At 45.0% G+C, this 14,925-nt stretch overlaps 1 protein-coding gene across 1 annotated transcript in view; it reads right to left on the minus strand.

Annotated features, from left to right (window-relative positions):
- Positions 1-14,925, minus strand: part of LOC115363489 (sodium channel protein type 4 subunit alpha B-like) — a 57,828-nt gene that overhangs the window by 11,041 nt on the left and 31,862 nt on the right. The window contains exons 17-23 of the mRNA XM_030057740.1: positions 13,104-13,245; positions 12,170-12,330; positions 10,157-10,262; positions 7,577-7,731; positions 7,018-7,191; positions 6,457-6,570; positions 1,577-1,861 (exon numbers count right to left, since the gene is read on the minus strand). Of these exons, the coding sequence (XP_029913600.1) occupies positions 1,577-1,861; positions 6,457-6,570; positions 7,018-7,191; positions 7,577-7,731; positions 10,157-10,262; positions 12,170-12,330; positions 13,104-13,245 (1,137 nt within the window). The remainder of the gene's footprint in view (positions 1-1,576; positions 1,862-6,456; positions 6,571-7,017; positions 7,192-7,576; positions 7,732-10,156; positions 10,263-12,169; positions 12,331-13,103; positions 13,246-14,925) is intronic.

The following is a 14,925-nucleotide window of genomic DNA, read 5'->3' on the forward strand; positions in this document are numbered from 1 at the left end:
GATTCTGGGCTCAGATCAGCAGGATCTCCTTGTTCCTGAATCCCATGTCAGAGTAGAATCTGCTGAGGGGATCAGCTGCAGGCCTGAGACACGGCCAGCAGGGGGCAGCACAGGTGGAGCCTTCAGAGGTAGAAGAGGAGAAGAAAGAAGCGTAGAAGTTTTTTTTCACAAAGTTGTCAGCTGAGACTGTCCTGCACTGTCCAGTTATTTTATTTTATTTCATTTTTTTAAATAGATATTTGAATATGTTTGGATCTCTGTTTGAACCAGGTGGGCGGGCCAGCCGGTGATGCTGTCACAGTCAAGGCCATGGCGGGCACGACGAGGACCAACTCAGCTCAGATTAACTCCGTCATTTCAGTGAAAAATATCGTTGAGTCGTCAGTAGGGTTGGGTACCGAAATGCCGTTCTGACATAAACGGTAGTAACGACACTGAATAAGAGCGAAAATTTCGGTGCCTCATTTCGGTGCCGCCCCCTGGTGTTCCGGCATCAACTTGCCGTTGTTGAACGTGACGTCAGCGCTGCTACTCAGCACACTTGTTGATCAGAATTGATAGTGATCGTGAGAGGATCAATAAAGGTGCCGAAGGCAAAACGCTCCAAGGTTTGGCTGCATGTCACGTCTAAGGAGGCTGCAGACTGCGCCATGCAACAGACGCCTTAAAGCAACGTCATGCAAGGGGGGTAACACGTCGAATTTAATGAAACATCTGGAGACACATGGAGTTTATTTAAAAGGCGAACAATGCACCGTGTTTGATAATCTAGGTCAGTGGTCCCCAACCACTGGTCCGCGGACCGGTACCGGGCCGCGAAACATTCCCGACCGGGCCGTGCAGCCTGACTGTAACCCCCCCTCCCCTGTGGTTGTGCACAAATGGCACGAGTTTATTATTACCATATGTTACTTGTATTTATATTGTTTAAATATTTAAGTTAATATTGTGTTCAGTTTGGCTCTGGAAATAAAAGGGTATTGTTTTTTGACAAAGTGTGTGCGTTTTTGTTTTTTTAAGTACCGGTTCGAGAACCGTTTAAGCACCAGAACCATTTAAGAAAATACTGAGTAGGCACCGGGATCGGATAAAACCCAACCGATACCCAACCCTAGTCGTCAGTGATAATAAGGTGAAGCTGAGCCTCGGTCTGCTCTGCTGCTCAAGCAGACACGTAGGGTTTTTTTCCCTGCTGATTCTTGTGGCTTAGCGGTACCTCTTCAGAATCCAAGAGGGGGCCCGCTGTTGCCCTCTGAGCAGTTTCACAGATTAACCCCTTCATGCCCAGGGCACCAAAACCCCAGACAAACAGGGACTAATGAGATTTCATATGAAACACTCAAACCAAATGCATCAAATTCACTTTGGTTACTCATGACGGAAGTCACGTTCAATGTGTTTTGATTACATAAGAATGAATACCAGCCCTCTGCCTTTTGATATCCTTTGAGCTTTTGTCAGAATTGCCATATTACCATAACACCATAATGTGTGTGTGTGTTTGTGTGTGTGTGTGTGTGTGTGTGTGTGTGTGGGTGGGTGGGTGGGTGGGTGGGTGGGGGGGGGGGAGACTAACGACTTGCAGCAGGGCCAGGTAGGCCATCCCTATGTGGTCGAAGTTGATCCTGACGTTCTTCCAGCGGACCTCGTGGTAGTCCATCCCCACCAGCATCACACACTCGGTCTTGTTGCTGACGACTTCAGGGAGGAAGTATTCCTCCGACGTCTCGTTGAAACAGTAGAAGAACTTCCCGGCAAACAGATTCACTCCCATGATGCCGAAGATCAACCAGATCGTCAAACACACCAGCAGAACCTGCGACAGGGACGGGATCGCTCCAACCAGGGCTCCGGCCACCACCTGCAACACACACACACACACACACACACACACACCGTATTTTTACGATTTCCTGGTGATTTTTAGTTCCGTTTTTATAATTTCTTGCTAATTTCCATGTCATAATTTGCTCATCACCCTTCTTCTCAAGTGCAAACTTGTTGTTTTGTGGGAAAAAAAATGGATGGGTTTCCTGATGTCACAAACATGGATTAAGACTCCTAGATCACCTTTCCAAGTCATCTAGAAGCTCAATTACAGCCATTTCCAGTTTTTGCTGAGTAATTAGCTCATTATGCTAATTATTCAAATTGCCCAACATGCAATTTTTGGCAACCGAGCTTAGTCCCATCTGCCAAGCCTACAGATGACATTTGAATCCCGACAGTTCACAGGAAACAACACTGCTGGCTTCCATACAGGTTAGAGATGGGCGGATGTGGGGCGAGCCGGCATCGATGCATTAATGTCAATAATCGATGCTTATAAAATGAATAAAAAACACGGAACTAAAGGAAAAAGGACAAGAAGAGACTGGACAGAATTATCCGCAGAGCTGGTTCTGTGGTCGGACGGAGCCTGGACTCTGTGGAGACAGTACTGGAGCAGAGGACCATGTCCAGGCTCAGAGCAATCCTGGAGAACACCAGCCACCCCCTGCACACAGCCTTCTCCCAGCAGAGGAGCTCCTTCAGTGGCAGATTGCTGTCACTGAGCTCCTCCACCGAGAGATTCAGGTCCTCCTTTGTGCCCCGTGCCATCAGGAGGTACAATGAAGCACTTGGGAGGGGAGGGAGGGCGGTGGTGAGGAGGGTGGAGAGGTGATGGAGATGGCAGGTCTGATGACTGCACTGGCTGTTGACTCTCGTGACTCTGGTCTGACCGACTATTTTGACTTGTGTTCATGCTGTGTTTTTATTTTATTTTTGTAGCGGTTTACCGGCAGGGTGATTTGTTTCTGCGGGGTGCCAGTCAGCGTCTCAGTCTGACAAAAGTCTTAATTATAGTAAACCAATATATTAACCACCAGTTCCACCTAAACCCCTACAAGGGACTGTTAGTTAAGTCCCACCCAAACCATCAACACACAAAACAAAATATATAAGAAAAACACACACACAGTATTCTCCAATTTACCCTCGTATATTTCACAGTGCTCCCCTCAAAACCCCTAGTTCAATATTTCCCCGTGGACACAAGTTCAAACACAGTTCACACCAATCCTCCAATATTTGTCACAGTCTCAGTCTGGAAACACAGTCTGGTGAATGTCGCGAATTCCGCTCGGAAGAGCCGTAAACCGTAGGAGTCTATTTGCCTACGACAGTTTGGAGCAGACCACGGGAGGAGCTAGCAGCGGTCGGCAAACAGTTGCTAGAGCCGGCACTTTACCGTTTGTGGATCCGACGCTTGAGTCGCTGCGGAGCTCCCTGGTAGAGTCGAGCCTTACATCCCCATGGAGAACGTCCAAGCCAGGATCCGGATGAACAACGGAGCAAGCTAGGCTAAACCGGACTTTGGAGGACACGGACCAGAGGTAGGCCTACTACATGCGCCCGTACTCAAACACACACCGCTCTTCTCAATGAGACAGCCCCTTTTCATACACCGAGGTCGGCTTGTTTCATTCATTGGATTGGACGGTGTAGTTGTGTGACGTCGGAGAGGCCGGCCGGTGTTTCATTGATAAATTCGGGTGGAGGGTGTGGTTGTGTGACGTGGGGAGTACAGGTTATCGAGGCGCCGATCGCCACACTCCCCCCCCCTTGGAGAGAAGCTGCAACTAGCAGCAGGTGTTTCATTCTCCTCATCTCTGTCAGTATAATCAATTGCCCGGCGTGGAGCAAAGGTGATAGGGGAACTAGAGGGAAAGCCTAGAAATTCCTCATCATCACTCTCCTCCTTGAAGATAGCCAGGACTTCTTGTTTTTCCAGCTTATCCAGGTCTTGCGCTGTGGGATAACAGGACTTTAAGCGAGAAACATGCACTACCTTCCTGTTTTCTCCACTGTCCTCCAACACCACATCAAAGTTAACAGGTCCCACCTGGGCAGCAATGCGGTAGGGCCCAAGCCACTTGGGAGCCAACTTTGCAGCGAAGGATTTCTCTGCTTTGGAAAGTGGATGGGACCGGAGCCATACTCTATCTCCCTCCTGAAATTGCTGTTCACGGTGAGACTTATCATAATTCCGTTTTTGTCTGATTCTGGCTTTGGTAAGATTGTTCTGGGCAAATGTTGTCAGATCCTGAAGTTTAGCTAGTTGTTTGTAATTGGGTGAATCAGGTGTAACATGCCTTGGCTGAAGCAGAACATCTGCTGGTCCTCGGAGGGCCCGACCGAGGTTCAGCTCCGCAGGGGTGACTCCGGTGACTTCATGCACCGCTGAATTGAGAGCAAAACGGAATTCTGGTAGGTGTTTGTCCCAGTGCTTATGGTTCTCTCCCACATAGGAGGCAATCATTTGTTTCAGTGTCCGATTTACTCGCTCTGTCATGTTTGTTTGTGGATGGTATGCCGAGGTTAATTTCTGTTTCACGCTCCATTGGTCACAGGTGGATTTGAAGAGACAGGAGACGAACTGGCTTCCCTGGTCAGACAAGATGTAGGTGGGGACCCCCCATCTGGTGAGGATTTCCTGGGTGAGTACTCGGGTTGCGGTCTCGGCTGTGGCTTTGCGCAGGGGAAATAATTCAACCCATCTGGTGTAGTAATCCACAAAAACCAACAGATAGACATTTCCTTTGGAACTCCTAGGGAAGGGACCCATGAAGTCCACGCCCAGCATCTCCCATGGATGGCTTACAACAGTCTGCTGCAACTTCCCAGCGGCTAGGCGGCTCTCTGGTTTGTGGCGCTGACATATTTGACAGTTTTTCACATGCTTACTGACATCCAAACTCATCCGAGGCCAATAGACCAGAGCTTGGAGCCTCTTGTATGTTTTATACCGGCCAAGGTGTCCAGCCAGGGGATCCTCATGGGTCATCTGTAGTAGTTGTAATCGGAGACTCTCAGGAATGAGAACTTGATAGGTGGTCTTATGGGGCAGTTGTAAAACTCTGTGAACTTTGTCTTCCAGGATGGTGTATTTAGCTGAATCTGACAACTTGACCTCTCCTTCCTCCATTACAGCCTGATACAGCCGCTGGCAGTCCGCATCCTCCTGTTGAGCCTTCCATATTTGTTCATCCGTGATGGGCAGGTCCTTCCCCCCCTCCACTTGGACTGATAGCAGGGTGGCATAGGCAGGTGGTAGACAGTGGCTGGTGGCGGTACCGTCATGTGGGGCTCGGGATAAGGCATCCGGTACAATGTTGTACTTTCCTCTCCTGTAGTCCACAGTGAAAGTAAATTCCTGCAGACGAAGGGCCCACCGGGTGAGACGTGTGCTGGGTCTCTGACTCTTGAGCCGGCACTTTACCGTTTGTGGATCCGACGCTTGAGTCGCTGCGGAGCTCCCTGGTAGAGTCGAGCCTTACATCCCCATGGAGAACGTCCAAGCCAGGATCCGGATGAACAACAGAGCAAGCTAGGCTAAACCGGACTTTGGAGGACACGGACCAGAGGTAGGCCTACTACATGCGCCCGTACTCAAACACACACCGCTCTTCTCAATGAGACAGCCCCTTTTCATACACCGAGGTCGGCTTGTTTCATTCATCGGATTGGACGGTGTAGTTGTGTGATGTCGGAGAGGCCGGCCGGTGTTTCATTGATAAATTCGGGTGGAGGGTGTGGTTGTGTGACGTGGGGAGTACAGGTTATCGAGGCGCCGATCGCCACATTTTATAGGCCAGCTATTTATTTTTTCTGGACATGCCACTTTATTATATTATTATTATTCTATGTAGCACACTATGGTATGTTTGTTCTCTGTGTCATTGTGTGGATGTATGTATGCAGGCAACAGAGTCCACAGAATTTCCCTCGGGATCAATAAAGTACATATCTATCTATCTATCTATCTATCTATCTATCTATATGAGCAGCGTCCAGCCGCACACAGACAACAATCACGTGAAGAAACATCAAACCGGCTCCCTCTGCATTAAAAGTGAGTGTTTGGAAACACTTTGGATTTTATGAAGAGGAAGGAACAAAAGACCTGGATAAGAGCCGAACAGTGTATAAGTTATGTCACACAACTATGAAATATTTTGGCAACACGACTAACAAATACACCTTGTCTTAGTTGTCGCAAAAAAAAAAAAAAAAAAAAAAATTGTCTGAAAAATGATGCAAAAAATGATTCAATGACAATCACAAAAATATGCATCTTGATGCATCGATAATCGCTTTGTAATCGCATCATTGCCCTCATAATTGTAATCGAGTCAAATTGTGAGGTGGCCAAAGATTCCCAGCTCTAATACAGGTGAGACAGGGCTTTCCAGTCGACTACTGTGACTGGCCGTCTGTTTACAGTGACTCAGACTGATTATTTCAACTCTTCATCTCATTAAATCAGATGCTGTGGTGCTATAAACGACCAAAAATATGTTGAGCGAGAGCACTCCACAGCAGGAAGATGAATCCAAAACACGGCAAAGTTTCAGGTGTCAAAATGTGTCACCGAGCCGCCGTTTACTGTGAAAGTAACTCGTGATTCTTCACCTTCATGCCTTCACAGCGACACAAAGTCTTCAGAGACCTGAGGGCCCTCAGGGACCTGAGGGGCGAGATCCCCGAGAATCCCAGGGCACTCGCAGTCAGATGCATCACGGAAACCTGGAGAACAATTTATACAATATGTTAATACTGATGTTTTATACTGTAATAATACTCAGAAAGCAAAATGACAACAGAAAGCCGAGGAGCAACAGAAAAAGAAGGTTAAATACAGAGAAAACAAGAAAAGAAGAGATGTAAAAACACAAAAAAAAGGAAACAGAGGGATGCAGAAAGCTAAAGACGGTAATGCAATTACAATTTCAAACAGTTTCAAGCACTCTAATCAAAATCTGAGCACCTACCAAACCTTGGAAATACCATATTCCTTGAAAATGCTTGAATTTTAATATGGATTTTTAACGCTGTAAAATGCTTACGATCTGTTCCAACAGTGCAGCTGATTTAGAGACATATCTGTCTCTTTGAAACTAAACATGTTTTTTTTTTTTTTATTTGCAAAATTCTTGTTTTGTATGTTTAATACAAACATGTATGAGTACTGACATTGACGATGAGGAAGTCCAGCCAGCACCAGGCGTTGGTGAAGTAGGCCCTGAGGCCGTAGGCCACCCACTTGAGCAGCATCTCCGTGACGAAGATGTAGGTGAAGACCAGCTCGGCGTACTCCAGGATGGCCCTCAGGGCGGGACGCTGCTCCAGGTAGATGTCTTCAAACGCCTGTTCAAAACACCGTCACAGTCACCATACAGCCAGCACTACAGAGGTCCTTGTTAAAACACATTATCACTGTTACACATTACAGCCACTATTACTGCACATTATAACTGTTTAGTGTGGAACTGGTTCCCAGGAGTCTGAGGACACAGTGGAGACACACACACACACACACACACACATAAATAAAACACAGGTGACATGTTATAATAGTGTATAAATAAAATACAACAAGTACAAAACAGTAAAGGCAGCTCAGGGACAGGACTTCATACAAACACCAGGTGTCCCGGGGGAGGGTGTCCGTTAGGGTAAGGGTTAGACTCAGGTGATGGGCTGCAGGTGAGTGGACTCGGGGGGTTATTAAGGGTTAACTCGGCGTGTTTACCAGAATGCCACAGCTGAGCAGAATCACCACCGTCATGAACGCCTCAAAGGATGTGTGCTCCACGATGGAGAAGCAGGTTTTCCTGAGGTGAAGCCAGACTTTCCCTGGGCCCCGGGACATGTCGACATCGAGCCAAGGACAGCATCTGTAACAGCCTGAAAGACACACACACACACACACACACACACACACACACACACACAGAGGTTAAAAACCCCCTCCACTCACTTATTAAACCTCTAAATATTATCTCCGCTCATCAGTATTGCATTTTAATTTTTTGTTTGGACTTGCCTGCTGACCTTCTCATTATCCTCAGTTTGACGTCAGATTGTGTTTGTTGTGCGTTGTCAGTTTGTGGATTTTGTGACGTGAGAAATGCCCGATGGAAACTAGATTCACCAGATTTTGTTGCGTCTGCAGCGTGAGCTCACTGCTGCCACCTGCAGGCACAGCGGCTCGTAACCAGTACTCTGCTCACACAATCAGGAAGTCCCACTGCAGTTGTAAAAACTGTGCCATATTTGATGATCTAACTAGGGTTGTCCCGATCCGATCATGTGATCGGCCCCGATTTCCAATCACATGACTGCAGACTCGATCGGGACTCGGACGTTATGTCCCGATCAGGTATCGGATAAATATTATATGTACATATGTATATTTATAGTTATTATTTTTAATCACATTTTCAATATATGGGCTATTAGTGATTAAAAATAAATTAGAATAAAATAGTATTCATTAACTACCAACGTTTACAGGTTGGGTCTGTCTCTGTGACAGGCGCCACTGAACAGCGCATGCGCGGAACACGGCAGCACGCAGCAGTTTGTTTTGAAGCTGAGGCGCATGATATCAGAGAAACTCTAATACAGTAGACGGGCTCTGGTGATATGCTGCTACTATCACGGACGGAATCGCGGAATTAGCCAAATAAAACGGAAACCGAGTCCAAAAGGCAGAGAAACTTTCCAGGCTACAGCAGCGCACTGACATAGATTGTGTAACAAAGCGAAGAGTTGCCACTCCGCTCTATTTTCACTGGCTAACAGCAGCACACTGGCTTAGCTTGTCTATTCAGACAAGAGGTATCACTTCGGCTTATTTTTCAATCTATGTTATCACATGCATACGACTGCACATTCATTGGTAGCTGAATCGTTAGGTCTGTTTGATAAGTAATTTACATTGTTAAAGCAAATAATAATTTAACATATTGTTACAGTAAAAAGTACTCTGTCAACCCTCAGGTGAAATAATTTTCTGATGCATCCTCTTGTCATTTTTGTTCAGTCATTATTAACATATAATTTCCTGGTTTTATAGAAGTATCGGATCGAGACTCGGTATCGGCAGATACTCAAAATCAAATGACTCGGACTTGGACTTGGGGGCAAAAAAACGTGATCGGGACATCCCTAGATCTAACTGTGAAAAAACATATTTTCTTCAGCAAACAGGTTAGTTGCACTAATATTGTTGATGTGATGCAGCCACTTCCAGTTCATCTTGTTGTTTTTTTGAAAACAACCCCATGGCCGACGGAGCGGAGGAGCAAGCGTTTATTTTTCACCTCTTCAGTCCCAATTTCATAGTTCTGAAAACACAACAGTGCTGCTGCATTTAGGAAATTTATTTATTTAATCATTACTAACCTAAATAAAATGTTATTAAAAACAAATCAGTAGCTAAATAACTAGTTCAAAATTGTGATTTTTTTTGGGTCAGTGTGTTGAGCTGTGCTGGTTCAGTCTGCAGTGTGAACAGCAGAGGGCTGAGGGGACGGCCCTGCCTTCTGCCACAACACGACACCCACAAAACTCTAGAAACATGCTGATTAGTGTTGGAAACAAGTGGGATTATCTAATCCCACTGGCAGATTGTTTCCAACTAACACTGATTTTCATCATTAAGTAGATCATTAGTCAATTAATCTGCATTTATAATTTATTTATTTTTCTTTAATCATCCAGGCCATACCCAAACCATTACCGGGCACTAAAAAGTTTACATTTTTCAAAGTCAGCACTGAAGGACCACTGCAGTGATTTTGAATGTTTGGTCCATTTACTACAACTCCCCCACACTTTCCGTGTCAACAAACCATTTATCAAACCAAAGATTTCACAACGTAGAATCAAAATGTGATTTTCTGGTTGAAACAGCTGCCTTATAATGTTCTTTTTCTGCGGTGAAACAAATTCCTCAACATTCAGAAACCACACAGCTGATAATTGGCTGTGGAAAGCAAAACATTTCCCCGCTTGGGCACTATTTTCCCCAGCAGAGGAGGAGGAGGAGGAGGAGGAGGGAGCGTTTCAGTTTGAAAAAGTCCTGAAAAGCCAACAGTGCTGCTGTGAAGTGTGAAGGCTCTGAAAGTTCATGTTCATATCGTAGTGGAATGAATGGAAACCAGCGGCTGGAGGAAAGGGAGGAGGAGTGATGTGGCAGCTCTGAAACCCCACTGCTCGCTCTGGGAGGAGAGCAGAGGAACGTGAAGGAGAGGAACCTCTGGACATGCAGAGGAACCGGGACAGTCCATTACACATCATACTGTGGTCTCTGTTTGCTTCCTACCAGCATCACAGCAGTCTTTGGGTTGGCTGCCTTTGAGATCTTCTTCCTCCTTTTTCTCTGCTGCCACAGGAGTCTTCTGCATCGTGCTGCACACTGAAGGCTGCTCCTGTAAAACACACAGATTAAATTATCAAATCAAATCAAATCAAATCAAACTTTATTTATATAGCACCTTTCATACATAAAACGAATGCAACGCAAAGTGCTTTACATTAAAATACATAAAACCCTAATCCCCCACCCCCTCGTACGCACTCACCCACGCACACACACACAAGTACAACATAATTCACACATGCATACACCCCAGGCATACACCCCACCACACCCCAGCCCACCCCAACCCAACCCAAAGATAGAATAAAATATGGCTGAGCACTGAGGGACCAGATGAGGAAACACCATTCATTCTTTGGGAGCCATCCACACCGAGAGGCGTCCCAGCCCACGACTACAGGGGGCGCCACCGCAGAGACCACCCCGACCCAGACAGACAAGAGCCCATACCATGGCCATAAGGCCATGGAACAGGGCCCCCAACCATCCAGGCCAGGACAGGCCCCAGGACGGCACCCCCTGCAGGCAGGCCAGACACAGCTCCCGGTGTGGGGGGCCCCCATGAGGAAAACACTGGGGCTAAAAGCTAAAGGATAACAGAGTAAAATACAATCAATACTAAAAAGAATAGAAAGAAGCGATAAAAAAAATTAGTGTAATAAATGAGTGAGTATTAATAAAATTATTGTAAAATACAGATTATATGTCAGGCCAAATTAACTCCTCTGCAGGGGTCATTATTTTTCACTTAAAAAAAACCCAAAGCAGAGTGGTTTGAGGAGAAGTTAATTAGTGGTTGATCTTCCTCCACCTCCAGCGGTGTGAGGATCACTGCCACAGATGGAAGGAGAAATGTGTTCAGAGGTTACAGCGCCACCATCTGGCTTCTCCTTAAACAACCTCTTTTTTTTTTTTTTTTTTTTTTTTTTATTTAAATCCCAAGATGTGTATTTCAAATCCACATGATCTACTGTGTAAATCAGATAGCTTCAGAGCTACTGGTTGATTTTTTCATTTTGACATAGCCAGGCTAATGACTCCCATAGACTTCAAGTTCAGCGTATTCTGAATTTCTGTTGGAATTCCCAGATTTCTTATCAGATTTAGTTCTCAGTGCTGATAAAGTGATTATAGTTGGAGATTTTAACATCCATACCGACACGGAAAACTCTTAACACGGCGTTCATTTCATTATTGGACTCAATTGGATTCTCTCAGAGAGTGAATGAACCTACCCATAAAGATAACCACACTCTCGACCTTGTCCTTACTTAAGGAATTGACATTGAACATTTGACAGTGTTTCCACAGAATCCTCTCTTATCTGACCATTATCTGATTACCTTTGAATTCCTTCTTCAGGATTACCGTCCGCTTGAAAAAAACGTTTCTACTGGATGCTTATCTGATACTGCTGTTGCTAATTTTAAGGAGGAACTCCCATCAGCTCTGAGTTTATTACCAAGTCTAAATTTAACTAATGACTCTTATGCTTCCTTTAGTGTTTAGTCCCTCGCAAATTGACAATCTCTTTCATAGTGTTGCAGCATCACTTTGAACGACACTTCGCTCGCTTCGTCGCTCCTCTTAAAAAGAAGACTATAAAACAAGAGGTCAGCTCCATGGTATAACTCACATACTCGTGAGCTGAAACGAACCTCACAGAGACTTGAAAGGTTATGGCGCTCTTCCAAAATGGAAGAATCTCACTTATCCTAGCAAGATAGTCTAAAAACTTACAGAAAGACCCTCCGCGTCACTAAAACGGCCTACTACTCATCTCTGATAGAGGAAAACAAAAATAATCCCAGGTTTCTTTTTAGCACCTTAGCTACACTTACAAAGAGTCATAACTCTACTGATCCTTGTATTCCAACAACTCTCAGTAGTAATGACTTTATGAACTTTTTTAATGATAAGATTCTAGCTAGAGCAGAACAGAACATTTGGTTTTACATGGAAATCCTCTTTGGTGTCTTTCTCCATCAAGTCATCACTGTCGTCATCAGTGGCGAGGGGCACCCTGACAGCGGCGAGGGCGTCGGACGAGGGCTGGTCTGAGGCCACAGAGGTCAGAGCCAGGTACTCCTTCCTGTCCTCAGCCTTCTTGTCCACTCCTGTTGACATCACCACAAAGGAAACAGATCAAATCACACGGAAAACACTGAGACCTGGTCACAGTCCACACCCCACTGCCTGAAATTCAACCCAATCTGCAGCCACATTATGCACAAATAAACTCAGTCAGATTACAGTCCTGAGCAGGGCAGGGCCGGGGGGCAGGATGAGGATGTATTCATCCCACTTTTGGGAAAGACCATTTTGCCCCCCACTAGGCTGCATTCAGACGCATTTCACCTGCATTAAAGAAATCTGATATGTTTTCACCTGAACTCAGAAATGTTCTGGTTAACCCAAGCTTTAGCAGTGTGTTTAAGATGTAAGACGGTTATATTTCCTAATAATTTACATCTTACCGATTGTATAATGTCACACATCAAATGGTAATGTTAGCTGGGAAGTGGCTGAATGCTAACATTTGCTGTTGTGTAACGGTAGTAAACAGGTGATCAAATATGTTGTTTATCTAGAACTATGGCCCAATGTCCCTCTGGATTTCCACTATCCATTTTTTTCTCAGTTGCTCATCAATCAGGAAGTGGTGAAACAAAGACGTTTCGTCAGATTCCCAACGTTTATAAAAGACAAAACCGGGAACACAGCAGTACAAAATGATGAGATCCTAACCCTAACCCTGAGCGTGACGTCAGAGTAAAATGGCCGCTGTGTGAATCTGGTCTATAGGTTTGATCTTTGCTGTAGCTCAGGTCTCTCAGGTTGGACAGGTGTGTGTTGGACAGGTGTGTGTTGGGCAGGTGTGTGTTCCTACCAGCGTGTTCCGGCTCGGCGTGGCTCTTCCCCAGCAGAGTCCATATCCTGCTCATGGCGATCTGCATGTTGCTCTTTTCCTCCGTAGCCGCCGGGGTGTTTCTGAACGCGCTCAGCACCAAGGCCAGGAACAGATTCACCACCTGCCGTGCAGACATCGCTATCAGGAGGAGGAAGACGAGGAGGAGGAGGATCGTTGTTGTTGTTATCACCTCCACCAATGGAGCTGGACGGGCGTTATGCTTTCTCCCCATTCTATGTGTTTGTTTGTTTGCAGGACATCCTAAAAGGTTATGAATGGATTTGCATGAAACTTGCTGTAAAGGTTCATCATGGACCAAGGAGGAACCAATCAATTTTTCACACTGATTGGCCAAAGTGGGGTGTGTCAGTGGGCGTGGCTTCACATAATAATGCATGTAACTTTCAGATGGATTCATGCAACATCATGAAATGTTGTGGAGAGGTTTGTCACATGGCGAGGAGCAGGCACACGTTTTCACACTAACTTTTGGTGCATATCCAACATATGGAACTGGTGTATTTTGATAATTGCACAGTTTTGGCAGAGGTATGTGCTCTACTGAGAGCTGTTTCTCTAGCTGGTGTTTTTTTTCCCTGTCCATTAGAGAAAGATTTTTTAGTTCCCACAACAGGAGCTCGTGGTTAGAACAGGAGGTCTGTCCAACTGTCTGTCTGTCATTGTGGTTAAAATGGACATTAAAGGTTAGTGTTTTCCCATTTGGAAAGAACTCAGTAGCCCCACAGCATACTGGGGAACTTGGGAGTTGACAACAAGCACACCCGAAGGAAGATGCGCATCTTTAGCTGTCAATTTTTTCTTTTTTTTCAAACAAATGTGTACAAAAAACTATATAATTCACAAAAACAGATTTTGCCTGCATAATTTCCAAGTTTGTGTGAGTGGTAGGAAGCAGTCTGTCATGTCTTTTCAAGACGGCTGGGTCTGAACTCAGTCTCTCTGTTTTCAATCAGCCTCCTGTTCAGTGAACATGAGATTGTTCATGGACTGAACTTTATCATGTTTGAATGTGCTCAGTTCATTTAATAGGGCAAATAAGAAGGGGAATGCTGTCTGAATGAGACAGCTAACATACAGAAGCTGAACGGAACGAGCCAAGCAACAGCACAAGAGAACAGGGACAGGTGACAAAACTTATTTTAAACCACAAACAAACATAATCCTATAATTTTTAAATATTCATGAAAAAGTACACCAGTTTTGTTACATTTGCATTGCTCTGCTATGCTCTCAGACTGATATGTTAGAGGGGGTATGTTAGAGATATGTTACTCAAAGTCAGTATGTAGTGTTAGTGTATATTTATGAGTTGTAGAACATAATAAATTATCTTGAAGGAGTGGATGTTTACCAGTAAGCGTGACTCCAGACATTTTTATTTTTTTTACTTACTTTTTTAACAATATGTTAAATTATTATTTGTTTTAAAAATGTAAATTGCTTATCAAACAGACCTAACAATTCAACTACCAATGAATGAGCAGTAGTATGCATGTGATAACACAGATTGAATATGAAAAATAAGCCGAAGTGATACCTCTTCTCTGAATAGACAAGCTAAGCCAGTGTGCAGCTGTTAGCCAGTGAAAATAGCGCAGAGTAGGAACTCTTCACTTTGTTAGACAATCTATGTCAGTGCGCTGCTGTAGCTGGAAAGTTTCTTTGCTTTTTGGCTAGTGCTGTGCCGGTGCAGTTGTTATTATGTCAAATTCCGCGTTAAAAATAGATTGTTTTATTTTGCTAATTCCGCGATTCCGGCCGCAATTCTGTGATCGATAAG

This window comes from Myripristis murdjan, chromosome 8 (genome assembly GCF_902150065.1).
Source record: "Myripristis murdjan chromosome 8, fMyrMur1.1, whole genome shotgun sequence".
In the NCBI taxonomy this organism is placed as follows: Eukaryota; Metazoa; Chordata; class Actinopteri; order Holocentriformes; family Holocentridae; genus Myripristis; species Myripristis murdjan.